The sequence below is a fragment of the Salmo salar genome, chromosome ssa09 (genome assembly GCF_905237065.1).
Source record: "Salmo salar chromosome ssa09, Ssal_v3.1, whole genome shotgun sequence".
Classification (NCBI taxonomy): domain Eukaryota; kingdom Metazoa; phylum Chordata; class Actinopteri; order Salmoniformes; family Salmonidae; genus Salmo; species Salmo salar.
Genome location: NC_059450.1, coordinates 125,293,285 through 125,319,552, shown reverse-complemented (window position 1 = coordinate 125,319,552; position 26,268 = coordinate 125,293,285). Strand labels below are relative to the sequence as shown.

The 26,268-nt window shown below is 47.4% G+C and overlaps 1 protein-coding gene across 3 annotated transcripts in view; it reads right to left on the bottom strand.

Annotated features, from left to right (window-relative positions):
* The window catches only part of LOC106612913 (schwannomin-interacting protein 1), a 302,373-nt gene that overhangs the window by 48,206 nt on the left and 227,899 nt on the right, over positions 1-26,268 (bottom strand). For 2 of the 3 annotated variants that reach the window (XM_045724508.1, XM_014214571.2), the window contains exon 9: positions 8,731-9,558. In XM_045724508.1, the coding sequence (XP_045580464.1) occupies positions 8,731-9,558 (828 nt within the window). Of the gene's footprint in view, positions 1-8,730; positions 9,559-13,500; positions 14,059-26,268 lie in introns of those variants that run through there. The other variant, XM_014214572.2, reaches the window with a different exon arrangement.

Sequence of the window (26,268 nt, the reverse complement as noted above, 5' to 3'; positions counted from 1 at the left end):
GCACTCTCTGCTGCCCTCTACCCAACCCCCAGACACTCTCTGCTGCCCTCTACCCAACCCCCAGACACTCTCTGCTGCCCTCCACCAAACCCCCATGCACTCTCTGCTGCCCTCTGCCCAACCCCCATGCACTCTCTGCTGCCCTCTACCCAACCCCCAGACACTCTCTGCTGCCCTCTACCCAACCCCCAGACACTCTCTGCTGCCCTCCACCAAACCCCCATACACTCTCTGCTGCCCTCTACCCAACCCCCAGGCACTCTCTGCTGCCCTCTACACAACCCCATATACTCTCTGCTGCCCTCTACCCAACCCCCATCCACTCTCTGCTGCCCTCTACCCAACCCCCATGCATTCTCTGCTACCCTCTACCCAACCCCCTGACACTCTCTGCTGCCCTCTACCCAACCCCATATACTCTCTGCTGCCCTCTACCCAACCCCCATCCACTCTCTGCTGCCCTCTACCCAACCCCCAGGCACTCTCTGCTACCCTCTACCCAACCCCCATCCACTCTCTGCTGCCCTTTACCCAACCCCCACCACTCTCTGGTGCCCTCTACCCAACCCCATCCACTCTCTGCTTCCCTCTACCCAACCCCCATCTACTCTCTGCTGCCCTCTACCCAACCCCATCTACTCTCTGCTGCCCTCTACCCAACCCCCATCCACTCTCTGCTGCCCTCTACCCAACCCCCATCTACTCTCTGCTGCCCTCTACCCAACCCCCATCCACTCTCTGCTGCCCTCTACCCAACCCCCATCCACTGCCTGCTGCCCTCCACCCAACCCCCATGCACTCTCTGCTGCCCTCTACCCAAGCCCCATACACTCTCTGCTGCCCTCTACCCAACCCCCATGCACTCTCTGCTGCCCTCTACTGATAAGGGAATCTATATGCTTAAAGGTAATGATTAAAGAATTCCACCCTGAAACGTAACTATTAGTGATTATTAGTTTATGGAACATGTATAATAAATTAGAATGCTAAACTTTAGTGTGACTAAGGAGAGACCGAGAACCATTGAACTATGCATGACCTGACCTGGCTAGAACTCTGAGAAACTTACAATAGGACTGGGAGTCCTTTCAAGGTTCCTCTAATCTCGGGGGAATGAAACTGTTGGCTTGGAAGTGATAAACAGTGGTGAGAACTATGGGGAAAAGATACAACTCATCTACTGTTCGTGTGTGTGTATGTGCCTAGGATATCTACTGTTCGTGTGAATGTATGTGCGTAAATAGGGAGTGAGTTATAAAATGGATGTCTTTGTATTATGGACTTCAGAACGTTCTCTGAATAACCTGTACGGACCTTTTGCATAAGCTGAGTCTTTGCCTAATTATTATTAAACCCAGGGTCTTACAAACCTTGGGGATTGGTCAAAGCTTAAAATAATTGTTAGTTAACATCATTGGGATTGAAAATTCTCGTGACATCAACCCAACCCCATACACTCTCTGCTGCCCTCTACCCAACCCCCAAACACTCTCTGCTGCCCTCTACCCAACCTCCATCTACTCTCTGCTGCCCTCTACCTAACCCCCATCTACTCTCTGCTGCCCTCTATCCAACCCCCATCCACTCTCTCCTGCCCTCTACCCAACCCCCATCCACTCTCTGCTGCCCTCTACCCAACCCCATCACTCTCTGCTGCCCTCTACCCAACCCCATCACTCTCTGCTGCCCTCTACCCAACCCCATAACTCTCTGCTGCCCTCTACCCAACCCCCATCTACTCTCTGCTGCCCTCCACCCAATCCCCTCACACTCTCTGCTGCCCTATACCCAACCCCCATTACTCTCTACTGCCCTCTATCCAATCCCCAACCACTCTCTGCTGCCCTCTACCCAACCCCCACCCACTCTCTGCTGCCCTCTACCCAACCCCCATCCACTCTCTGCTGCTCTCTACCCAACCCCCATCCACTCTCTGCTGCCCTCCACCCAACCCCCATGCACTCTCTGCTGCCCTCTACCCAACCCCCATCACGCTCTGCTGCCCTCTACCCAACCCCCATGCACTCTCTGCTGCCCTCTACCCACCCCCATCACTCTCTGCTGCCCTCTACCCAACCCCCATCCACTCTCTGCTGCCCTCCACCCAACCCCCAGGCACTCTCTGCTGCCCTCTACCCAACCCCCATCACGCTCTGCTGCCCTCTACCCAACCCCCATCCACTCTCTGCTGCCCTCTACCCAACCCCCATGCACTCTCTGCTGCCCTCTACCCAACCCCAACACTCTCTGCTGCCCTCTACCCAACCCCATAACTCTCTGCTGCCCTCTACCCAACCCCCATCCACTCTCTGCTGCCCTCCACCCAATCCCCTCACACTCTCTGCTGCCCTATACCCAACCCCCATTACTCTCTACTGCCCTCTATCCAATCCCCATCCACTCTCTGCTGCCCTCTACCCAACCCCCACCCACTCTCTACTGCCCTCTATCCAATCCCCATCCACTCTCTGCTGCCCTCTACCCAACCCCCCACCCACTCTCTGCTGCCCTCTACCCAACCCCCATCCACTCTCTGCTGCTCTCTACCCAACCCCCATCCACTCTCTGCTGCCCTCCACCCAACCCCCATGCACTCTCTGCTGCCCTCTACCCAACCCCCATCACGCTCTGCTGCCCTCTACCCAACCCCCATGCACTCTCTGCTGCCCTCTACCCACCCCCATCACTCTCTGCTGCCCTCTACCCAACCCCCATCCACTCTCTGCTGCCCTCCACCCAATCCCCTCACACTCTCTGCTGCCCTATACCCAACCCCCATTACTCTCTACTGCCCTCTATCCAATCCCCATCCACTCTCTGCTGCCCTCTACCCAACCCCCACCCACTCTCTGCTGCCCTCTACCCAACCCCCATCCACTCTCTGCTGCTCTCTACCCAACCCCCATCCACTCTCTGCTGCCCTCTACCCAACCCCCATCCACTCTCTGCTGCCCTCTACCCAACCCCCATCACGCTCTGCTGCCCTCTACCCAACCCCCATGCACTCTCTGCTGCCCTCTACCCACCCCCATCACTCTCTGCTGCCCTCTACCCAACCCCCATCCACTCTCTGCTGCCCTCTACCCAACCCCCAGGCACTCTCTGCTGCCCTCTACCCAACCCCCACCCACTCTCTGCTGCTCTCTACCCAACCCCCATCCACTCTCTGCTGCCCTCCACCCAACCCCCATGCACTCTCTGCTGCCCTCTACCCAACCCCCATCACGCTCTGCTGCCCTCTACCCAACCCCCATGCACTCTCTGCTGCCCTCTACCCACCCCCATCACTCTCTGCTGCCCTCTACCCAACCCCCATCCACTCTCTGCTGCCCTCTACCCAACCCCCAGGCACTCTCTGCTGCCCTCTACCCAACCCCCATCACGCTCTGCTGCCCTCTACCCAACCCCCATCCACTCTCTGCTGCCCTCTACCCAACCCCCATGCACTCTCTGCTGCCCTGTACCCAACCCCCATCACGCTCTGCTGCCCTCTACCCAACCCCCATCCACTCTCTGCTGCCCTCTACCCAACCCCCATGCACTCTCTGCTGCCCTCTACCCAACCCTCATCACTCTCTGCTGCCCTCTACCCAACCCCCATCACTCTCTGCTGCCCTCTACCCAACCCCCATCCACTCTCTGCTGTCCTCTATCCAACCCCCATCAACTCTCTGCTGCCCTATCTCTCTACCACTTCATCTCTCTCTCTCTCTCTCTCTCTCTCTCTCTCTCTCTCTCTCTCGCTCTCTGTCTTCCCCCAACTTCCATTCTTTCTTGTTCCCCCTCTCTATCTTTCCCTCTACTCTATCATCATTCCCCAGTGTTTTGCTTGTGGTTCTATATATCCTCTATGAGTGCCTTCACTAGAAACTTCTCTTATCCTACAATCTTCTCCCCCCGCCTCTCTCTCTCTCAACGTGGCACAGAGCTGACTGCAGTCTGAGGGTAGTGGTTAGCACTGGAGCTCTCAGGGCAGGGTTCAGACACAGAACAACTACCACATAATCACAGAGTCCAAACACAGAGAGAGAGACATAGGGAGAGGCCGAGAGAGAAAAAAGAGAAGGAGAGATTGAGAGAAGGCAAGCCCTTCAAGTCTCACTCACTTCCACGGCTCTATTTTCCACCTCTCTCTCTTCCCTTGCTTCAACACACTATCTCTGTTACATACTTCTGTTTCCTCAGCCATGTGAGCTTATCTAGGACAGCTTGTTCCACTCTTCCTCTGTTGATTCAGGCTTTGTCTCTCCTTCGTGCTGGTAGATAGCGACAGCTTGAGGAAAACGTCCCTGTAATGTTGTCATTCCATTACTTTAGTCAGCCACAGAGCTGATCTAACAGGGTCAATGGTAAATGCTGATATTTTTATCCCTCCTCTGATCCGGTGATAAAACCTGACAGGGAAACACACTGATGCTGCCTGCCCTGCCAGAAACGTGTGTATCAGTGCATGTGGGTAGATGTGGGTGGTGTGTTGTCAAGTCAACGTGCATGGTTTTTTAACTCATCAGGAAGCATTAGTCAGTGTGCATATTCATTTCTTTGCTGTGTGGTGATATGCTACGGATGTGAGTCCTGTGAGACATGTTGCTACACATGCAGAGATACAAACAGACAGAAATGTGTGTTCGCATGTTGAACAGTCGCTGTGTGTTTTTATCTATGTGCTAGCCTTGTGCTGATACTTGCAATGTATGCTGAGTGATTTAGCTCAAAGGCACATTGTTTTGAAAATATGTACAAGTATGATTGTGTGTATGTGTGTATGTGTGTCACACAAAACTGACGTTGGAACACATGCTAAGCCATGTTGCACTGATTACACTATGTGTGTGTGCGTGCAGACTTGCATATATGGTGTATGAGTGTGTACCACAGGAGGTTGGTGGCACCTTAATTGGGGAGGACTGGCTCGTGGTAACGGCTGGAGCGGAATCAGTGGAACGGTATCAAAGACATTCTCTGTTCCAGCCACTATTATGAGCCGTCCTCCCCTCAGCAGCCTCCTCTGGTGTGTGTGTTTCTAAACATGTATCTTCAGGCGGCGCTTCACCCTCCTTGTCTCCCTGCTCTTCCACTGGTATGTGAGTGATGGGAGGGGCGCTGCATGTCACAACATAGCTTCACTACTGAGCACACCGTCTACCCACAGGGTACGACTGGATCTGTGCACGTGTGTGTGTGCATGTGTCTGAATAAATGTAGATATTTTCTCAGACATGAGTGTCCTATAGGCCTTTACAAATGTAAATGTAGTACTAAATATACAGACGTGTGTATTAAAGTACCTTTCCTATGAGGTAAATGATTTCACAGCCTCTGAAGCACACAGGTCTTCACTCTTTAACCTCGGCTCTGGTTATGAAGGATAACATTATTGTTTTGGTTTGGGTGGAGTGGACCGCCACGTGCCATTACACCTTACCCCTCGACCTCCTCACCCCAAATTCTTTCCCCTTTCTATTTCCTAACCAAGATCCAGGGGGAGGAGGGAGATATTAGAGAGTGGAAACCACACCGCTGGTCCCCCCTAACTAAACACAGCCATTAACCCCAGTGGTTCATGGTTCCAATACACAGAGTCACGCAGAAACAGACTGACTGGCTCTGTGGTGTATGGGCAGCAGGCAGCAGGCAGCAGGCAGGCTGAACGGTGGCCATACTGTAGCTCCACACAGCTCCACACAGCCAGCCACATTAATCAACACTTCCTTTCCCAGCCGGCAAACACTGTGGAGACGGTTGCCATGGCAATGAAAGGCCGGCTAGCAGGAAGCGGACACACCTAAGGGATCGATGTGTGTGTGTGTGTGACTCGCCCAGGGTCTGGTCTTACTATGGTAGCTGAGGTTCAGTACAAGTAGCTGGCATATGTAGATGTGGCAAACTGTAGATAACACATACAAATGCATATTGTCTGTCTGCATTAATAAAGTATACAGACTACCTCCAGCCCTCTTAAAAGCCCAGCTGTTTTGGAGGATCTTCTGAAGCTGTCTCAGAGGACCCCAAACCCATCCATCCCAGCCTCCCCCCACCCCTCTCCCCCTCTGTCTGGCTGGGCTGTGGGTGGCCTGAGTGGATGTCTTAAAATGTAACAACATGTTAGAAGCCCCCTCCTCTCCTCTCCCACCAGACACTCCCATCCTCAATGAAGACATGTCTTCATCCTTTCACAGTATCCTGAATCTGTGTATCCCAATGACATTCCCATACTGGGAAATAGCAGAAGTGCTCCGGATGTTGGAATTCATACAGGAAATAAGCTTGTTTCAGTCCAACCCTCGTCTCTGCTCTGATATCTCTCCTCCAAGCTCATTCAGGATTACAGGCTATTTTCAGTTCCTTATCTACGCAGGGACATCACAATTCCATGACCTAGTATACGGTCCGGAAACTGTATGTGTTATCAGTAGGCCCTGTGTCACTAAACCTTATACAAACCAAGTGTGTATGTGTGTGTATGTGTATGTGTATGTGTGTGTATGTGTGTGTGTGCAAGTGTGTGCATGTGTGTGTAAGTGTGTATGTGTGTGTATGTGTGTGTGTAAGTGTGTGTGTGTAAGTTTGTGTATGTATGTGCGTGTGTACGTGTGTGTGTGTGTGTGTGTGTGTGTGTGTGTGTGTGTTATGTACGTGTGTGTGTGTGTGTGTGTGTGTGTGTGTGTGTGTGTGTAAGTGTGTGTGTGCGTGTGCGTGTGTGTGCCATCTATAACTACAACCACTACTATTCTCTCAGTACTCTGACATTCGTACTCCTGCTCGGCCCCGTATCCCAGAGAGAGAGAGAGAGTTAGGTGGTAGGGGGGAGGCAGACTTCCCCCATAGAAGGCCTGTTGAATACCATGAGCTGACCTTGCTGCTTCACAGAGAACACAGGTAATAAATACTGACCCATTCTGTAGATACAGCATGGTACTGGAGATACCATCTCTCACCCTTTCTCCCTCTCTGTCATCCCCCTCTCCCTCCCACCCCCCCACATTCCAGACATGCCTCAGGGAGATAGAGGCCTCCAGGACAGTCACACAACGACAGCAGCAGCTATTGTCTGTCAGGACTGAGAGGAGTGGCTTGGGTGTTAGCATGCCAAAGGAGCCCCACTGCTCTCCTCGTCTCTCTCAGACCACACACGAACAAACACGAACAAACACGCACAGGCACACACACACACACACACACACACACACACACACACACACACACACACACACACACACACACACACACACACACACACACACACACACACACACACACACAAATTTAAACAAGAGTGACTCAAAAGTGCTGACCTCAATAGGCAACAAACAGTGTGTGTGTCAGATTTGACAAGATTCCAGCATACTCTATAACCACATCGCTCCAGCCCTCTTCACACCTACCCACAAGCTGACAATCAACTATAAAACATTCATCAGAAGCAACATTCTCTATGCCTGGTTGATGTCAAGTAAAAAACAACTCCAATATGCAGCCTGTCAACCTGCCAGTGCCAGACCAGGATGTAGCTTGTGGATCTGAAATCCTGCAGCGGCGAGTCATATGACACTGCAACAGCAGCCTCTGCTGGGCGAAACTCAGAATCACCAAAACAAATGTCTTATTTCCTGCCACATCCTCATACTCACAGGCCGTAGACCAGGGGAGGACAACAGGGGCTTCAGGGTTTTATTGTGCTCCAACACACCTGATTAAACGTAATCAACTAATCAGGATCTTCAATTTAGCTGTGTTAGTGCTGGTCCCTCCCAGACTGGAGTTTCCCAGCCCTGCAGTGTTTTTCCATGCTCCTCCAGCTGCAGACTGACTGGGAGCTGAGAAGGAGTCAGGACTCCAAGCAGCAGCACCCAGCTGGCAGCAGTACACAGCTAGCAGCAGCACATAGCTAGCAGCAGCACGCAGCTGGCAGCAGCAGCACACAGTTAGCAGCAGCAGCACACAGCTAGCAGCAGCACATAGCTAGCAGCAGCAGCACACAGCTGGCAGCAGCACATAGCTAGCAGCAGCACATACTGTAGCTGGCAGCAGCACACAGCTAGCAACAGCACATAGCTAGCAGCAGCACACAGCTGGCAGCAGCAGCAAACAGCTGGCAGCAGCAGCACACAGCTAGCAGCAGCACACAGCTAGCAGCAGCACACAGCTAGCAGCAGCAGCACACAGTTAGCAGCAGCAGCACACAGCTAGCGACAGCACACAGCTAGCAGCAGCACATAGCTTAGTGCCACATTACCCCACTAATCTCTCCTTATCCCAGCATTCCTGCACACATATAATATTCCTCAAATCCACCTGACACAGATAACTGTCGGATTACCACATGACGCAATCCTCAGGGATCACAGAGAAAGCAGAAAAACAAGACAGTGTACATGTTAAACATTCCCCCCCACTACACACACAACAGGGGGGGAATCCTTTAGAACCTGGAGTCTGGAGATATATTGTGCTGTTGCAGTTATTGCCTGTATAAATACCAGCTTTCTACTATCTGGGAAAACAACAATAGCACAGGCCTAGTGACCCACAACCTCTTTCTATGTCTGAGGGATCTCATGCACCACTTCATACAATATCTGGCTGGATTTGTCCCACCATGACTGACATCCTCACAACTGACACGCTTCCATGCTTCATCCTACACCATCCAACACCAAGTCACAGAAATCGCAAACACACACACACACATGCCTGCATACATACACACAGACAAAAGTCTCCACTCACTGAGGTGTAGGCGGTCTTTCCCAGGCTGTGGTTGTGATTGAGGTTCCGGTTCTCCTGCTCTCTGCTCTGCAGCCCCGCCAGGTGTCTCTCCAGAGCGGCCCAGTCCATGGTGGGCAGGGACTCTTCCTCCACAATCTCCTCCTCTCTGTATCCCCCCATCCGTCCTCCTATTCCCCCTCCTCCACCACCACCCCCTCCTCCAACGCTGCCTCTGACCCGGCTGGAGCGCCTGTGGCTGGGCTTGGTGGCCCCCATGCCCCTGGGTAGGGGTCTGGTAGGGGAGTGGGGCAGGATCAGGTTGCCATTCTGTTTCAGTTCCTCAGGCACGGCAGCAGCGAAGGTGGCTGTGTGTCCACTGTGAGTAGGAAGGGGTGGAGGCTTCACATCCTGGAATTCCTCGGCCAGGCTGCGGCTGTTCACTGGCTTCCTGAAGCCTCCGCCTGGCGCACCTACCACAACCCCACCCACCTCCTGGCCAGGGGACTGCTGGGAGCTGTAGTCGTCCCCGTACTCGCTCTTCCACTCCTCAATCACCTTCTTCTTGTACTCCTGGTAGTCCTCATCCTCCTCATAGTCCTCATCCTCCAGGGTTGCCAGATCCAGGGAGGGAGAGGATTTGTAGTCCTCTTCTAAGGTTGCCAGTTCCAAAGATGGGGAGGATTTGTAGCCATCCAGGGTTGCCAGTTCCGGGGATGGGGATGACTTGTAGTCCTCCAGGCATGCCAGGTCTAAGGAGGGAGAACAGGGTGTCACCTTGTTGGAGTTGGACTCGGAGCTGGAGCGACTGGAGGCATCGCTCCCCAAGTCCATGCCATCCTCCCGGTAGTCCTGCAGTGGAGAGAGAAAGAGGGATGGAGAGAAAGGAGGGAGAGAGGAGAAATGGAGAAAAACATATATAAATAGAGGTAAGAAAGAACGAGAGATTGGAAAGAGAAATGATGATATTGAGATAAAGATAGAGGTTGAAAGAGAGAGAGGGAGGGGAGAGAGGAAGAGAGAGACTCAAACAGAGAATTTAGGGAAGTGTGCACACAGAGATTACTGTTGTGGTTTGAGACCAACAACCACAGAACACTTCCTGCCCCGGTAGAACTTCCTTCCTCTAAATTAATTTCCTTGGCACCGTTTCAGTCCCTCTCTGACGCACTTTCTCCTCTCCTCCCAGTCACACTCTCTCCTCTCCTCCCTGAGACAACCTCTCTCCTCTCCTCTCCTCTCCTCTCCTCTCCTCTCCTCTCCTCTCCTCTCCTCTCCTCTCCTCTCCTCTCCTCTCCTCTCCTCTCCTCTCCTCTCCTCTCCTCTCCTCTCCTCTCCTCTCCTCTCCTCTCCTCTCCTCTCCTCCCTGAGACAACCTCTCCTCTCCTCTCCTCCCAGACACACTCTCTCCTCTCCTCCCTGAAACAACTTCTCCTCTCCTCCCAGACACACTCTCTCCTCTCCTCCCTGAGACAACCTCTCCTCTCCTCCCAGACACACTCTCTCCTCCTGTTTGTTTATATCTGAAGTTTGCATTGTAACAGCTGAGCCAGAGAGAGAGAGAGAGAGAGAGAGAGAGAGAGAGAGAGAGAGAGAGAGAGAGAGAGAGAGAGAGAGAGAGAGAGAGAGAGAGAGAGAGAGAGAGAGAGCGAGAGAGCGAGAGAGAGAGAGAGAGAGAGAGAGAGAGAAGTAATTTCTCCTATCATCACACATATCACATAGTTTCCCATTTCAGATTGTTAATCAGAGGCAGATGCTGTCACAATGTATTTCCTTATCTGTGTCTTTGGCAAAGTCTTCCCAACAATAATGGTCCATGTGAGGAATACCAATCTCTTTCTCCAATCGTCCCAAGGTGAATGCCACTGCCATGGCTCTATATATAACATGCATTGCGGTGGCTGTGAGTGACTTAAACAGATGAGTCCAGGGTGGCTGTCTGACCTTGACTGTCTACAGTGTGAGGCCACAGTGTGTGTTGCTGTTGTTGTCCAGTGCCAGAACAATCACTGTCTGATTGATTACCAACTTAATGAAAATGCCGGCCTTGTTTATGGGCCTCCACAAATATCAGCACGACCTGAACCTCTTTCAGTATTTTCACCTCACTTTTAAAAGTTCATGAAAAACAAGCAGCAGCAATTTATTCAAAGTTACAACTGGAAAAACGAATTGTTATGCATCCAACACACTAAGACTGATTGATTGATGATGTTTATTGTCCTTCATTTTTCTTGTGGCCTGTTAATTTCGAAATACACCAAAGAATGGAGTTCACAAAGTGTTGATTAAATGATATGCAATACATTTGAATATAAAAATTGCAAACCCTGACATTAAAAATAATCAGTACAACCACCAACATAGACAAGCACCTCACCAGTAACCCTTTCCCCCCAAACCACACTCGATAAGAGCTATCTTAAAGGGATACCTAACATGCTAGTAGATACCCATAGACTTCCAGTCATTGCGCTAACGCTAGTTAGCATTGGCTCGGGAAACTACCTCTTAACTTCCTTCATACTGGACACAGAGACATAAAAATGGTATCCACGAGTTAATATTTAAGGTCTGCTTATAACTATGTAATAACGGTTAATATGCAGTTTATATGCAGACCTGCAGATTAAATGATACCAGCACCTAATCTATACACATCACACCTAACTTTATGTCTGTCATCACTGATGTTAGTCGCCAGCTGAATGAATCTACCCAGTGATTCAAAACTGTGACTCAACTCCTTAGAGACGTTCAATTTATTGACGCAGTGTAACTATACAGAACACAACTTCATTCAGACCTAATGAACCATTTTTTTTATGGAACATGGACCATCGTTCCATCCAGAGACTTGGATTTAAAGACAATTTCAGTATCTTTATAATTCTTTGCTCATTCTAGGCAATAACCCTACGATTTCTTTATAGTAAAGATCCTTGTTTGATAGATTATTCTATTCCTTTCTGACACCCCATCCCTACATCCACCGGGACTGCTATTTCATTTCTTCTCCCAGACCCAGACAAACCAGTATAATCCGGGGAGGGGGGGCAGGCTGGCAACAGTCGAGCTGTTGGCAATAGTGGCTCACTTTAACTCACACTCTCGCAAAATGGCAATGTTTCGTTACATTGATTTTATATTGTGAATGTGGACTATTTTAATAAGGACAACATCTGAAAAGGGGGTTGTTTCACCGATTCATAGCTGCACCTAGTGTCAATGTCGTAGTAGGCTAGTTGACATCTAGGCGTGGGGACATATGCGCGCATCCTGCACCTCGCCCCATATCCCCGAGTCCAGTCACGTTTATGATTAAGATTCGAGATCAGAATGTTGTGTTGGCTACATGTGACATATCGCCTACACGAGGTCACGAATCCATGAGCTGCCGTTCAAAGAGTGGTGCGAGTTCGTTACAATGTGGCTACAATGTAGCAAACCTTAACAAAATGCTCATCAAAACACCGGCTCTTTCAGTGATCCATCCGGCCGCTTTTATTCGAAAGTCTACCTTCCATTCCAAGATTATTCAAAGACGATTATATTAGCCTACTCTGTACATTATAACTAAAAAGCTAGATAAGGGATCATGGCGTGTTTCCTTTATCTCCAGCCATTAAAGTAGGATACCACTTTAGCCTATAGTGGGGAAGCCGTGGGAATCCGTTTTAAATCTCAACCTGCGAGTCGTTAAAAGGGCAACGGCTCCACTGGTGGGAAAGAGCGTAGCGTAGCCTGTATAATCATAAAAAGAATATAACAGCTCTAGGCCTATCAAATACGTCGGAATTAAAGTGACGCTTCCAGCTCCTGTATTATCATATTAATACCATTTTTGGCGTCGGTTCATTTGAGTCCGTGTAAAATGTGTAGCCTTATTATTTAAAGTGATTCAGAAAGAGAAAAATCCCGTCAAGACAGCCGGGCGGGGGAGCGGTGGGACCCGCGTTGGTTCATCCTCTCACCGATTAACCTCGTAGCCTACACTGGGTGGATTTGGCCGTACAATACATGCAAATTGACAGCTGCGCGGAACCCCACCCCGACAGCAAGGCGGGTGTTTTGGGTTTAATTCGTGTCTTGAAGGGGACACTGGCCACAATCATAAACCCCTGTCATTTTAATGTACTTTTGAATAAGCTACAAAACTAGTTTTGCACTTGCTTATTCGGCTAAATGGTCATTACATTTAACGCCCATGTCATTTAGGCTACACAAACCTCTGCTCTAGCCTACCCGCTGTGGTAAAGTGTGTTCAGTCGATGCCAATTAATAAAAACCTTTAATGCAGGAAAATACTGTATCAACTTCATAAACAGATAGACCATCTGCAGAGTCATTCATCCTCAAATGATGTAATGTTCCCAAAAAAGTCACGGGAAAACCTCACATCCCCCGGCAACAGCCGTGACAGTACCACCCAATTTCACAACGCAGATGACAACCAAAATAACGAGTCCACACTGACGACAGGGTTCCTATCAATAGACCACACTGCACTACATATCAATAAACAATGTTTACCCCTCCATGGTTAGGCTGATATAGGCTATTGAATAAGACAGCCTATACCCTATAATAAACCAGCTCAGGCAGCGACTGTACTAATGATAGTCTACTAACCTGCAAACGCCCTATAGTAAAATGTCTGAATGACAGAAAACAGCCTATTCTAAGTAAATCTAGTATGACCGATGACCTATAGAAGACATAAATTAAGGTAATGCAAATAGCCCAGCCTATGGGTTGAATAGTCATAACAACAAACGCAGCACCAATACTTACTGTCATTTTCTCTGTAAGATCTCTTGTCTCAAGACATTTTAAAGTCAATACCAGACAACAATTGGATCTTTGTTTGTCAGTACACTCGGGAGATGGTGAGGATATTATCCGCTACCCGGAGATATTACAGAAAGCCGGTAGATTGTTGAGAGCGTATGCCAGTCCAGTCATTGCTCTGTGTGTATCCGCCGCGGAGCCCAACCCATGAGCTCTCCCGAGAATGAGTAAAAACAAGACACGTTAAAAAAATCTAAAATAGATGAGTTAAAAAATAATTGCGCGCTCCCAGATCGCCGCTCCTCTCTCCTTTCCCGGTACAGACGTCAACGTCGCTTCTACTGTTCAGCGCACGCACACACAAACTCACAGAGTGATTGGCGAGAGAATGTGAATGTGTCTCTCTCCGCGCGTTTTTATCGCCCGCACAAGTCAGCCTCGCACATATCTCTGCTTTCCAGTGCATTCAACTTAACGCTCACACACAAGCAAAGAAGCTCCCTGCCACAGCGGCGTCTCAACTTCTCCAGCGCTCTATCGCAGCAGGCTGCTCTGAGGACAAACTGACGACAGAACAGTAGCCCTGCCTTCTACACTCACTGACCTTGCGAATGGTATATTGAGGGAAAGAGACATAGAGAGAAATATAGCAGAGAGAGAGAGAGAGAGAGAGAGAGAGAGAGAGAGAGAGAGAGAGAGCCCAACATTATATCTAGTTGAATAATTCAAGATGCCCTGGTGTTCTGAATAGGTTTGGAACAGTTTCTGTCACACTGTGAATACATAAGCTATAAGCAGCCTTGGACATCTCAAGGATACTGCTGTCATGTTCTTTGTAATTGAAGCGCTGTGTTGAGGCTCATAAAGATAGATCTAGTCTTCTGGACAGACCCGTGTTTTGGCCCAAAGGGTTGTGGTCTGTTTTGGTACCCCAGACTGCCATGACTGCCATGTCTCAAATCACACCCTATTCCATATAGTGGCTAGAGACCTCTGACATCTCATTCTCCATCTCACTTTTGGCCAAGGCCTATTCTCCATATAGTGCACTACCTCTATCCAAAAGTAGCACAGCACACCCACTGGGCAACAACTGGTTGAATCAATATTATTTCCAAGTCCTTTCAATCCCCAAAAAATCAATGTGATGACGTTGAATCAACGTGGGAAACTAATTGGATTTGCAAAAAAATCATCAACGTAAGGGCATTTCGTCTTTTTTTCACCCATCTTTTAACCTTAATCCAATGACATAGTGAAATGTTTTGTTGATTTCACATTGAGTTCACAAGTCGTAGTTGAACTGATGTCTGTGCTCAGTGGGTAGGATGTAATCGGAGATTTACCACTGTTGAATTCACCCCATGCACATATGCACAGCTGCACTCACAGGGTTGAGACAGGGTTAACACAAACATGTTATTCCTCTGACATGTTTTATGATTGGAACTGGTAATATACACTGAACCAAAATATAAACGCAACATGTAAAGTGTTGGTCCCTTGGTTCATGAGCTGAAAAAAAAATCCAACACATTTTCCATATGCACAAAAAGCTTATTTCTCTCAAATTTTGTGGAAAAATGTGTTTACATTCCTTTTAGTGAGAATTTATCCTTTGCCAAGATAATCCATCCACCTGACAGGTGTGGCATATCAAGAAGCTGATTAAACAGCATGATTATTACACAGGTGCACCTTGTGCTGGGGACAATAAAAGGCCACTTTAAAATGTGCAGTTTTGTCACACAACACAATGCCACTGATGTCTCAAGTTTTGAGGGAGCGTGCAATTGGCATGCTGACTGCAGGAATGTCCATCAGAGCTGTTGCTAGAGAATTGAATTGAACGTTGTTTTAGAAAATTTGGCAGTACGTCCAACCGGCCTCACAATCGCAGACCACGTGTAACCATGCCAGCCCAGAAGTTCCACATCAGGCTTCTTCACCTGCGGGATCGTCTGAAGGGGTTCAGGGGGGATGCTGAGGAGTATTTATGTCTGTAATAAAGCCCTTTTGTGGGGAAAAAACCATTGTGGGTGGGCCTGGCTGCACCCCGGCCTAATTAATGTATTTCAATTGACTGATTTCCTTATATTAACTGTAACTCAGTCAAATCTTTAAAATTGATGCATGTTGTGTTTATATTTTTGTTCAGTACAGCATTTTCAGGCATGGTTATCAAATTAAGACTCAGAGCATTACAACCACCTATAACACACATACGCTGCACGGCCTAGATTTAAACCTCTAAACATAGTTTATTGGAGGAGGATGGGAGCGGAGCGTTGTACAGATATATAAATATATAATAGCAGCACAAAGGATTACGTCCTGGTAATGAAAGAGCACTACTTCAAAGACCCCTCACTGAGACACTCTCCTCGCTGCAGAGGGGACACCACCATCAGGGATCTCCCCAAAGAGAGATGCAGCGGGGGCCCTATTGCTATCTCCCCTTACACCCCCCATTCCCAAATGTCCCGCTTCCCCCCCAAACGCCAATTGGTCACAGAGGCAGAGTGAGCTACCAGATAGTTAAATGCCTTTAGTGAAGCTGAGACACTTTTGGGTTCCTCATCTAGTGAGGAACGTGACGTGGGTGAGTTAACACTCTCACTAGGCAATTAGCTTGTCAACAGGAGGCTAATGTAGTGTGTTTTAGTCCTCTACTTCCCCCCCCCCCCTCCCCCCCATTTACAACCCCACACCCTCAACTGCGATACCCAACCTTTTTGAAGTTCCTTTATTACCTCCTTTCAAGTAAAGGCCATAGCAATTATTTGATCCAAAATTCCTCTCTGCCCTTTACAAATTGGACCAGAAAACATCTGTGAAGCGTCAGAGAAGATCTTAAACGACATGATAGAGATGTCCATGTCAGTTCACTCAGAAGACTTTTGATCGATGTCTTCAACCAATCTTCAAAAGAAGACCGTACTGCAGATGACTTTTACTGTACTTTTTGATTTAGGACAGGTGGTCAAAGGAAGTTCACCAGTCAACATCACACAGTACGGCTCACCCCAGGCACCTAAACCCCGTTGTGTTTCTATCACAGTGCCCTGCAGTGCCAATGAACAGTGAGGTGGCTATGAAACTGCCAGCAAACAGGCCTCACCCGTCATATGGGCGCTCGGAGGGGCACAGAATTCATCCCAGATCTACCTGGAACTGCCTATCTGCCAATCACCCAGAGCTGGGCTGCATGGTGAAACGATCTATCTGACAGATATCACCGAGGTCCTATTACTGACAGAGAGATAAGGGCTAGAAAAAAACCTTTCAGATAATACTTGGAAAAACAGGGAACATATTCATTCCTCTGCTTATATCCGTCTCACAGGCGTTTAAAAAACAGACCGCCTGACAGTCGTTGAGAAATGGAAGCTGTCTGCCTCGTCAGGAACTCACCCACTCTGACGGAGGAATACAGACAGTGACCTTGGAGGCTTCCACACAGGGATAACTGTCTCTCTTTCTCTCTCTCTCTCTCTCTCTCATGTCAGAACAGCAGGAATAAAAAGAACACCCTTGAAATAAGACGAGTTGAACCAGACAACAGAAACTGATCGTAAAAAACAGGAACGGACATGGCTATGGTATAACCTTCAAGCCTTGAGTGGGGAAATTACCTTTTAGGTTAGGAGACACTAAATCCCACACGGGGATTCTAACAACCCTCTCCTCTCAGGTCACAATCTCCTGCCATGTCTTGTCAGGCAGATGGGTAAAAAAATCCAGACCTGAGACTGCTACAGAACGACGGTCCCCAGATACCAGATACCAACTACCTCTAACCCAAGATACCAAATACCAAAACCTTGTGGGAGCATTGGGAGAGGGAGACAGGCTGTCATTGATGAATGTCAGATGTCCACAATGGAGATCTGATCTTTGACTGGCTAAGCGACTCACTGGTACTGAATATCAACAGGGTATGTGAATGGGAAGGACAGGTATTCAGCCTAACAATGTAGTATGACAATTGCCTCTGTGTTAAATCGCTGTGAGTTTAGAGAAAGCGGGTAAGGTGTGTGTGTGTGTGTGTGTGTGATTCATGTTGTTTCATGCAGAATGGGTTAGCCGAGGAAAGCTGCTTACATTTAGGTTGATGATTAACACCTGATTCTATCATTGTACCATTTGATATAATAAACAACATTAGCCGTTAATGAAGTGTGAAATGAGTTGCTAGAAAAACATCAAGTGGCATATTTTTTCCCTGAACAGTGTAGAAAGCCATTCATTAGATTCATTAAGATGACAAGCACATCAGACTCCAAACTGGAGCCTATCTGTGGAGTGTTCTTTCCTGGGTGAAATATAATTGGAATGCTGAGTTTGTGTAATATGTCTTTGTTTTAATATGAGTGAATCCGTCTCCCATCCGCAGTGCTCCACATTTATCATGTGTCTGCAGACCTTATACACCCTTAATAGAATGGACACATCTATCTGCAGTTCTGCACTGCCACCAGCCTACAGAGGACAGACAGGAGATAGTACGAAAGGAGTAGAATTAATGTGGAATGATGATGTTGATGCAAGAATGATCTTAATTGAAAATAAATGGCACATTTTCATTTTTGAATTGGAATTTCAGTTTATCTCCTCAATTGACTGAATGGACATATAATTGACATTTACCCTGACCTGTAAGGATACAGCCAGTGAAGTTTGAGAGAGTTTGCTTATTAACTTCATGAGTTATAATTCTATAATTCTTGTGACCTGAGTCATCAGTGTGACAGGAGAGATCAGGATCGGCGTAGTAGCAGAAGATGGAAGCCCACTTCAGGCTGATTACATCAAACTGAAGGCTACTGCTAATTAGAGGGAAAGCAGGGGATGGTAATTAACTAAAGTAGTCAAGCCAGGAGAGGCCTCCTGTGGGAGGGTGAGAAATATAGGCCCGGGTCTGTGTGGTTCCCCCAGGCCCTTTAACCCTGTACCAAAGTGGAGAGAACTCAACGTTTTATTGTTAGGGTCTTGATACTTCTCATACTTCCCTCTCTCCCTGTCTCACTTTCAGACCTCATGGTTAGAATATACAGAATAGTACCAAAATGATTTCTTCAAAAGGCTGAGACTCACTCTCACTCTATCAACTAGGGTTGCAAAGGGAGAGTGTATTACTGGAAACTTTGAAAGTTTAACAGTAAACTACCAGAATGTTGGTATCTTTCAAGGATTTGATGTAATCTATCACAAGACATCTAGTGGCCCATTTGGGTATTTCAGATTATCACAGGTGTCGGTAATCATCTCTCACCCTTCTGCGTGGCCTTAACACATGTCAAATATATGAAATATTTAAATAACATGATTTTAAAATAAAACATTTAATGACAAAGCTATAAAACATCCTAAATATAAACCATACATTTAGTGAATACCATTGGTGTTTAATATGAAGGTTTCAGCATGAAATATCCTTTATATATTATTTTACAAACTTTTTATTTATTAACTATGTCAATATGTATTTGTTGTCAATCTTTTGGCATCAAACTGGTGGAAGTTGTGAAAGAAGTCAATAGTTGGAAGAGTTGCAGAATTAATAAAAATAATGGCATTGTTGATTAGATGCTTTTTTCAGTAAATAGGCTATTTTCTCTTGAACCATATGGTCTATCTACTAGAAACTCATGGACAATATGGACTCCAATATAATAAAATAATACTATATATATGAATATATTTTTTTCAAGTTATTCAAGTAAAAATGACCAAAGTTCCGATAGATTGCCAAAGATTTTCTATTAATTACCAAAATTACTAAAGATTCCGTGAACTTTGGTAAATTACCAATAGCTTTGCAACCCTAATCTCAACAGCTACACATTTATATTGCCATAGCTTCTCTCTTGAGATCCTTCTCTTTTCTGCAACAAGGCATAAAAAAACAGCTAGCCCAGCAGTTAAAGGACTAGTTCACTATTTTACAACTTGATGTTAGATGGTTCCTTACCCTGAAAGTAGTCTATGGACCAGAACAAACTGTTGGTTCATGGTTCAATTTTCTTTAAAATGGCCATTACAAACTTCAGCTAACTTTAGCCACCACTACCTAAAAATCTATGGAAGTGACGGTGGCAGGTGAGCATGTTTTGAAAAATGTTAAAATAACCTGAAATTAATTACATATTTGATTTGATGTTACGTAAAGGTAATTTGGCCATAAAAAAAAATACATGCTCACATACCCCCATCACTTCCATAGATTTTTTGCTTGCGGTGGCTAAAGTTAGGAATGGTTGTATAAAGAAAACGGAACCATGGATTCCAGTTTCTCCTGGCCATAGACTACTTTCAGGGTGAGAAACCATCTAACATCAAGTTGTAAAATAGTGAACTAGTCCTTTAAGTCAGAGAGAACAACTGTGAGACTCAGACTGTGTCTGGTCCCTCAGCTGGCTGGACTGGCACACCTCAATGCCCATCTCTGTCTCTCTGCCCTGTCAGCACTACAGATAGCGAGGGACACAGTTGCCTGCCCGACGTACACACAATTTATTGCCCACACCAAATTGGAAGACGTCTCAGGCGCTTTAAGCATGCAGCGCTCCTGCTATTCTCCACCTTCGCCGTAAATGACTAAATGCAAAGATCCGCAGGGGGAGAGGAAGAGGAGATTGATTTAGAGAGGGAATAAAAAGATGGAGAGAGAAAGAGAATCATGGAGGGGAGGGGGAGAGGAAGGCAGTCCTGTGTCTGCGACTGAGGTGTGTTGTTGCTCCACGTTGAAATTGCCCCCCTGAACACAGGTCTAGAATCAGATTACCCCCCCAACAATCCTAACTTGAACCATTAGAGGGTTAAACACAGTTGACTTCAGATCAGATCATAGGTGACAACTCCATTACACCTGAGTGGGTGGAGGAGGTGACAGGCTGTAGACAAGGTTTGTGCGACATCATGACGACAGCAGGGGACCTGGAAGGTGGCAGAATGCTGTCCAGACCAATTATTCATTGTTCGAAGTCACCAGACACCACTCTGTCCCGCTTCACATACTCACACAAATCCTCGTAACTCAACAACACATCTGACAGACGGACTGAGAGAGGAATCGGAGAGAAGTGAGATTGAGGGAAGAGAGAGAGAGGATGGGGAATAGAAAATGAGAGGAAAATAAGGAGAGCTAAAGAGTGAAAGAAGGGAAGACAAGAAAGAGAGGGAGGAAGAATATGAGAGAGAGAGAGAGAGAGAGAGAGAGAGAGAGAGAGAGAGAGAGAGAGAGAGAGAGAGAGAGAGAGAGAGAGAGAGAGAGAGAGAGAGAGAGGATGGGGGATAGAAAATGAGAGGAAAATAAGGAGAGCTAAAGAGTGAAAGAAGGGAAGACAAGAAAGAGAGGGAGGAAGAATATGAGAGAGAGAGAGAGAGAGAGAGAGAGAGAGACAGACAGACAGACAGACAGACAGACAGACAGACAGACAGACAGACAGACAGACAGACAGACAGACAGACAGACAGACAGACAGACAGACAGACAGACAGACAGACAGACAGACAGACAGACAGACAGACAGACAGACAGACAGAGAGGAATAGAGGAAGACTGTATCTGGGTTCTTGGCTATAAGCCACATGATGACAACAGAGGGCTAGGGGGATGATTGCATTATGAGCTCTGCATCTACCCTCAATCATCATGCATATTCACATATTCATTGATGCTTACGTTATTGTACTGTATTACAGTAGGTGCATGCAAGACAGCAGAATAGCAATGAGACCAATAGAGCACCACAGTATGAGTCATAATACACATAAAACCAAGCAGTTAAATAGGGAAATGGTCCCTATCGTTTTTCCACCATTATTTTTTCCCATAGAGGATTTTAGAAACACTTCAAATAAAGGCTGTTTTTTGTGTAGGCTTATCCTGGCGTTATGTTTAGATCTCTCTGGGACAAGGTGACTTTTATCAATACAGTGGCAAGAAAAAGTATGTGAACCCTTTGGAATGACCTGGATTTCTGCATAAATTGGTATAATTGTTTGTGTGTTATTAGTTTAAGCACACTGTGTTTGTCTATTGTTGTGACTAAGATGAAGACAAGATCAAATTGTATGAGAAATGTATGCAGAAATCCAGGTCATTCCAAAGGGTTCACATACGTTTTCTTGCCACTGTATATTCAATATATTCATCAGTATTATGACCTCCACTTTGGGGCACTATACAGCCTGAAATTAAGACTCATCAAAAACAACACGCAACAAATAACAACCCCTAAAGAACTTATATTAGATTTTCTGTAAAGATCTCTGCATTCGCCTTTAGTCCTGATAGGTACTAAAGACAGGCAGCAAACGTGTGCCGCTTTGAGGTGTACAGAAACTGTTTGTGATGTGAGGGAGCACTTTAGTTTAAACAATTCAGGAGAGAAAAAAAGAGGTGAGCGCTAGTGAGTAGAACAAACGCATTTAGAGAAATTGCACTCAAGTCCTTTAGCAAGACCGATGGGATGTCGGGGAAGAAATTAAACGTCGCACTTCAAGGAGGGAGACAATGGGAAATTGTCTTTTAGGTTTTTGAAAAAAAGACACAAGGATGGAGGGGCCTTTCGCTGTCAAATGCAGTTTTGGAGCACTCCGTGGACTACATCTATTTTCATGGTGATTACTGTAAAAGGATCCTATACAGTGGAAAGACGGGTGTGGGTTGGCTGCCTAGGTCACAGTTTTGACAGAATGATGTTCAGAGATTACACAAGTAATCCAAGAGACAGGAAGGAAACGAGATCATATTAAACTAGTGTGAACTTTCATAGTCAGGCACTTGAAGTGGATTATGAAATACAACAGTGATGATTAGACTTAATCCATGAATGAAAAGCCATACTGATAAAGAGCAAAGACTACAGAATGGAGTTATTGACTGAATTAAAGAGCTAGGGTTTGGTTTGACAAACACAGGTTGAAACAACTAATTACACTCCATTGTAAAGTGCCTATAATACACTGAGTGCACAAAACATTATGGACACCTGTAACGCCCTGGCCATAGAGAGGTTTTTTTTGTTCTCTATTTTGGTTAGGCCAGGGTGTTACATGGGTGGGCATTCTATGTTTATTTTTCTATGTTGGTTTGTTTCTTTGGTTTGGCCGTGTGTGGCTCTCAATCAGGAACAGCTGTAGATCGTTGTTGCTGATTGAGAGTCATACATAGGCAGCCTGTTTTTCCTTTGGGGTTTGTGGGTGATTCTTTTCTGTCTAGGTTTGTGTTAATCCTGACAGGACTGTTTGGCTGTTGTTTCTTTTCGTGTTTTGTTTGTAGTGTTCATTCGTTTATTAAAATCCTTTATGATGAACACATCCTCCACTGCACCTTGGTCTCATTGCGACGACGGTCGTTACAACACCTGCTCTTTCCATGATATAGACTGACCAAGTGAATCCAGGTGAAAGCTATGATCCCTTATTGATGTTAAATCCACTTCAATTAGTGTAGATGAAGGGGAGGAGACAGGTTTAAAAAAATATTTTTAAGCCTTGAGACAATTGAGACATGGATTGTGTATGTGTGTCATTCAGAGGATGAATGGGCAAGACAAAAGATTTAAGTGCCTTTGAACAGGGTATGGTAGTAGGTGCCAGGTTTTTCACACCCAACAGTTTCCTGGGTCCACCACCAAAAGGACATCTAGCCAACTTGACACACTGTGGGAAGCATTGGAGTCAACATGGGCCAGCATTCCTGTGGAACGCTTTCGACACCTTGTAGAGATCATACCCTGACGAATTGAGGCTGTTCGGGGGGGGTTGTTCTTAATCTTTTGTACACTCACTGTATATTATAACAGCCTTGGCTAAATATTTGCCAACAGGTGGCTTTCCCCGCGCAGTTACTCCAGACTAGGTTAACTAATGACAGCGGGTCGAGCAACTGTGACTGACTCAGAGCTGTAATGGATAAAAAGGCAGGCCACTCTTGAGCAGCCACTAATGGGTAAGAGCCATAATGGCAGCGAGCCACTCCAGCTGAAATGTATGTGCTGTCACACCCAGAGTGGGTCCCTGTGTGCTCTCTCCCGAAAAAAGGCCTCACCTCGCGCCCCTCGAGGACCGTTCCACACTGAACCACGCTCGAGGAGAGATTATCGACACCATCACGCATAAGCACACTTCTCAACCGCTCCCTTCATCTCTCTCCCTTCTTCTCTCCGTCTTCCTTGCTTTTTCTTGTGCTCCATCTCTACCTCCCCCGCTTTGATCTCTTTCATCTTCTCTTTATTTATTTCTCTCAATCTCCCATCTCTCATTCCCTATTTCTAAACCTCTCTCCCTCTCTCCTGCTCTCTGGCAGCACAGCTGTCTATATTTGTCACGTCCTGACCATAGAGTGCTCTTATTTTCTATGGTAGAGTAGGTCAGGGCGTGACTGGGGGGTTTATCTAGTTTCTTTTTTCTATGTTGTGCTCTAGTTTCTTTTTTCTATGTTGTGTTCTAGTTTCTTTTTTCTATGTTGGGTTTTTTGTATGATTCCCAATTAGTGGCAGCTGGTCATCGTTGTTTCTAATTGGGGATCATATTTAAGTAGTTGTTTTTCCCACCTGTGTTTGTGGGAGATTATTTTGAGTTAGTGCATGTTGCACCTCTGTCGTCACGGTTTGTTATTTTGTTTATAGTTTATTGTTTGTCTGGCCTAGTTTCACATATAATAAAGATGTGGAACGATATTCATGCTGCACCTTGGTTCGTTTCTACACACAAGCATGACAGAATCTCCCACCACCAGAGGACCAAGCAGCGTGGCCAGGAGGAGTGGACATGAGAGGAAATCCTGGACGGCAAGGGGCCCTGGATGCAGATTGGGGAGTATCGCCGTCCAAGGGAGGAGATAGAGGCAGCAAAAGAGGGACGGCGACGATACGAGGAATTAGCACGGCAACAACGGAAGCCTGAGAGGCAGCTCCCCCCCAAAAAATTTGATTGGCGGAGTCAGGTTTTAGACCTGAGCCAACTCCACGTGCTTACCGTGGGGAGCGTGTGACCAGTCAGGCACCGTGTTATGCGGTGATGCGCACCGTATCTCCAGTGCGCATTCACAGCCCGGTGCACTCGTTGCCGGCTCTCCGCATTTGCCGGGCTAAAGTGAGCATTCAGCCAGGACGGGTTGCGCCGGCTCAGCGCTCCTGGTCTCCGGTGCGTCTCCTCGGTCCAGGATATCCTGCACCGGCTCTACGCACTGTGTCGCCAGTGCGCCTTCACAGCCCAGTGCGTCCTGTGCCAGCGCCCCGCACTTGCAGGCCTAAAGTGAGCATTCAGCCAGGACGGGTTGTGCCAGCTCTACGCTCCAGACCTCCAGTGCACCTCCACGGTCCAGTATATCCTGCACCGGTTCTATGCACCAGGTCTCCAGTGCGCCTCCACAGCCCAGTACGTCCTGTGCCTCCTCCTCACACTCTCCCTGAAGTGCGTGTCCTCAGTCAGATACGTCTTATGCCTGCTCTCCGCACTCGCCCTGAGGTGCGTGTTACCAGTCTGGCGCCACCTGTGCCGGTCCCACGCATCAGGCCTCCAGTGCGCCTTCCCGTTCCAGAGCTTCCGGCGACAGTTCCCAGTCCGGAGCTTCCGGCGACAGTTCCCAGTCTGGAGCTTCCGGCGACAGTTCCCAGTACGGAGCCTCCGGCGACAGTTCCCAGTACGGAGCCTCCGGCGATAGTTCCCAGTACGGAGCCTCCGGCGACAGTTCCCAGTACGGAGCCTCCGGCGACAGTTCCCAGTACGGAGCCTCCGGCGACAGTTCCCAGTACGGAGCCTCCGGCGACAGTTCCCAGTACGGAGCCTCCGGCGACAGTTCCCAGTCCGGAGCCTCCGGCGACAGTTCCCAGTCCGGAGCCTCCGGCGACAGTTCCCAGTCCGGAACCTCCGACGGTGGTCCGGATCCTTCGGCGGCGGTCCGCGGCCCAGAGCCACCTCCAATGTTGGCGGATCCGCAGGATGAGAGGGTTCTTCATCCTGCACCAGAGCCGCCTCCAATGCTGGCGGATCCGCAGGATGAGAAGGTTCTTCGTCCTGCACCAGAGCCGCCACCAACACTAGACACCCTCCCTTTTGGTTTCAGGTTTTGCGGCCGGAGTCCACACCTTTGAGGGGGTACTGTCACGTCCTGACCATAGAGTGCTCTTATTTTCTATGGTAGAGTAGGTCAGGGCGTGACTGGGGGGTTTATCTAGTTTCTTTTTTCTATGTTGTGCACTAGTTTCTTTTTTTATGTTGTGTTCTATTTTATTTTTTCTATGTTGGGTTTTTTGTATAATTCCCAATTAGAGGCAGCTGGTCATCTTTGTCTCTAATTGGGGATCATATTTAAGTAGTTGTTTTTCCCACCTGTGTTTGTGGGAGATCATTTTGAGTTAGTGCATGTTGCACCTCTGTCGTCACGGTTTGTTATTTTGTTTATAGTTTATTGTTTGTCTGGCCTAATTTCACATATAATAAAGATGTGGAACGATATTCACGCTGCGCCTTGGTTCGTTTCTACACACAAGCGTGACAATATTGCTGGCTGCCAGGAAACATTTACAGTGATTTACAGTCAAGATTACCTGGATTTACAATACTTAATCATGTATGATTCCCTTCTCTCTCACTGTCAGATACAGTCCCTTCAGAAAGTACTCATCCCCCTTGACTTATTACACATTTTGTTGTGTTACAGCACGAAATTGATGAAATATATTTTTTCTATTTCTAAAAACGTGTTTTCAGTTTGTCATTATGGGGTATTTTGTGTAGATGGGTGACAAAACATTC